Source organism: Chenopodium quinoa, unplaced genomic scaffold, assembly GCF_001683475.1.
Source record: "Chenopodium quinoa cultivar QQ74 unplaced genomic scaffold, ASM168347v1, whole genome shotgun sequence".
Classification (NCBI taxonomy): domain Eukaryota; kingdom Viridiplantae; phylum Streptophyta; class Magnoliopsida; order Caryophyllales; family Amaranthaceae; genus Chenopodium; species Chenopodium quinoa.
In genome coordinates, this window is record NW_018742455.1 from 853,581 (window position 1) to 856,752 (window position 3,172).

The following is a 3,172-nucleotide window of genomic DNA, read 5'->3' on the forward strand; positions in this document are numbered from 1 at the left end:
ACATTACTCTACTTTTTCAGTACCTGTTTTTAAATGCCAATGGGTTGATAATAACAATGGGGTCGAACATAGTGATTTTGGGCTTACATTGGTTGATCTCAACAAATTTGGTCATAAAGAAGATCCTTTCATCTTATTAAGTCAAGCAAAACAAGTGTTTATATGGCTGACCCAGCAAACAAGAAAATGTCAGCGGTTATAACCCCGAATCCTAGACATATTGATGATGATTATGGCGATGATAGTGTGTTAAACAATGCTTATGTTACGCGAAAGGTACAAGGACATATTGAGGATGATGTAGCCGATGATGTTTCAATATATGTAAAGGATGATCACAATGAAGGCATGTGGGTTGAAAAAGAAAAAAAAGGGAACTAAGCGAAAGCGCGCTAAAAAATCTTAATAGGTGTGTGACAGTTCATTGGCTTAATTCTTTGTGGTTGTTACTTTATTTTTTCAACTTGAATTATCAATGTGTGCTTTTATCATTTTAATTTCTTCATTGCTAATCTAAATTTCTCCATCTTAGTCATTATAGCATATTCTGTTTACTTTTTGGAATTGAGTTTTTTTGTTATGAAATTAACTACTCATGTCACTCGAAATTTTGACCTTCTGTGTAGTAGCAGGATGGCTCGAAAGAAATTGCAAGTGCACGCAACGGACAATTCTGAATGCGAGGAAGAAAGAGGTCGTACTGTGCTCAGAATAGTTAGGAGAGCTATTCAGGTTGGCACAAAAATCCCTTTACAGTGGCATACAACTAGGAGAATCCCTATCGGTGTTCATAGAGGTCATTTCACCACCTACATTGGTGTAGTTGTCTGTGAAAAAGTGAGCATCACCTACAGAAAGTGGTCAGACCTGCCAAAAGCACTCATTGATGATTTGTATGACAATATTTCGGTATGTAAATAACGTTTTTATGTTTTAAAGGAAGAGAAACTGAATTTTATATAGATACTTTTAAATGTGACGAATATCTGAATTTCTTTTGGATAAAGAGGGGTTTTCATGTTCTTGAGGATCGCAAAGGTTGGATTATGAAACAAGCTTGCGTTCGATGGAGAGCTTTCAAGACTAGATTAAGGCTCAAGTGGTTGTACCTGAAAGATGGAACAATCAATGATTCTCCACCATTGAAATATCCTTTCATATCTAAAGATGATTGGGAAAAATTCATTCAAGCTTGTAATTCTAGGGACTTCAAGGTGCAAGTTCATTACGTTGGCATTTGTTTTATCTTTATTTTTTTTTGTGTATTTAAAATTTGTGTGGATTAACTCTGATATTAAATATAATTATTGCAGAAATTGAGTGAAAGAAATCGTGAAAGTTCGAAGAAGAGGACCTCAAAATATCGAGGTGGGAGACTTGGCTATCAATATTTTGAAGAAACAATTTTAAGTATATGCTAAACATTTTATAACTACTTTGTGGTATTAGTGGTGTTCTTATTGCTGTAACCTTCTGTTTTTTACTTCAAAAAAATTTAATACTAGCTGTTCTAACTAAATAATAATCCTGGTGTTCTGTTTTTACCTTTGCCTCGCTGCTTAGCTTAATAGTGCTCATTCCTCACCATGCTCTTTCATGTTAATTTAATAAAAGAATATATAGAGAACTCAATTGATAATTTTAAAAATTTTGAAATTCTTTGTGTTTCAGCTATATTTTCTATTTTTATTTGCAATGGTAGGAAAAAGAGCTGGAGAAGCAAGGAGTACATGTTTCATACGTGCCTCGGCATTTGACTTGGATCAAAGCTCATTCTCATGTGAAGAATGGAGTTTTAACTTTTGATAATCCTGCAGATAAGGAAATCCATGATGTAATAGTAAGATATATTAGCATTTGTTTTTCTTGTTTTTCAGTCACTAAGATTATTATTTAGTGACTTATATAATTCTTTGCGATAATTTCCAGATTGGGCTGGAGGCGCAAGTTCAAAAAGGTGAGATACTCGCTATAGATAGAGATGACATCTTAGCAAGAGCGTTGGACAAGCCAGAACGGGGTGGTTCTGTTAGGGGTGTTGGATCTGGAGTAACTAACACAGAGTACTTTGGGTTCAACAAACCACCTGGACCTAGTGAAGTGAATGCTAAAATGAATGCAATGAAGTCAAAGATGGCATCTATGATGAAGCAGCAGAATTTTATCGTGTCATTCATGATGTCATGCTTAAACCAGGATCAATTAAGAGCATTTATTGCTGGTGGTGCTCAGCAAGGTGTTTTTAGTGGTGACACTGACACTAAAGGTTTAGGTGGCCTGCTTGGTGTTTCTGGTAATAATTTTAAATGTGGTGGCGACTCCAATGGTTCTACAAACCATGGGGCAGGTGGTATTGGGTTCAATGCTGCTCATATAGACAACACTTTTGGTCATGAGATCCCATTGACACAACTCTTAATTGGAGGTATGGAACACCATGATGGTGAAGGGCCACAATTTAGACACGATTCACCAGGAGATAAATATCATGAAGAGGCTTACTAAGCACATAAAATTGAGTCAAATGCAGAAGCTCGTCGTACAAACAACCCTATTGTGCATGAGCCTTATCTTAATAACCTCGAGACAGAGCCATATCGTGTCCAATGGCCTGAGGTAAACCATATCGATCAATTTGCACATACCACAACTCCCAAATTAAATATATTAAATATTCCAACAAGATCATAACTTCTCAAAACTCCAACCATATATTAAAATATATATGCTCAATTCTCCATCCCAAATTAAATAACTTTAATCATAAGAAATGATAAGTCACTAAGCTTAAAATGTCAAACTTCAATTGATCCGCATTGAGTATCCCTCAACTGATATAATAACTTTCATCATTACTCATCTCTAATCAATTCCTATGCTCACCTCTCTTAGGCTCTTGTTCAATTTCGATTCCAATTCAAACTCATACTCAAAGACAAAACATATTCCTCAGAATAGATAATATCCCAAACGATTTCATCCTTAAGCTCCTTAACCATATGCATTAAAATCAATCTCTTTATCCTTATAACTTGGTGTCTCCGTACACAAGTGTACACAACTCAAATTACTCATTTTTAATATCTAGACAATGTATCTTAACAACAAATTATCCCAAAAACAATACTCACATTCATGTGATGATGTGCATCCAAATTTTTTTCGAAAATAC

The 3,172-nt window shown here is 35.1% G+C and overlaps 1 protein-coding gene across 1 annotated transcript; it reads left to right on the plus strand.

Moving 5' to 3' along the window:
- Positions 1-990: 990 nt before the first annotated feature.
- LOC110717146 lies at positions 991-1,912 on the plus strand. The gene is made up of 3 exons (XM_021895787.1): positions 991-1,214; positions 1,314-1,406; positions 1,703-1,912. The coding sequence occupies exons 1-3, from the start codon at positions 1,047-1,049 to the stop codon at positions 1,895-1,897; spliced, it is 456 nt and encodes a 151-aa protein (XP_021751479.1). The 5' UTR covers positions 991-1,046; the 3' UTR covers positions 1,898-1,912.
- Positions 1,913-3,172: the final 1,260 nt, after the last annotated feature.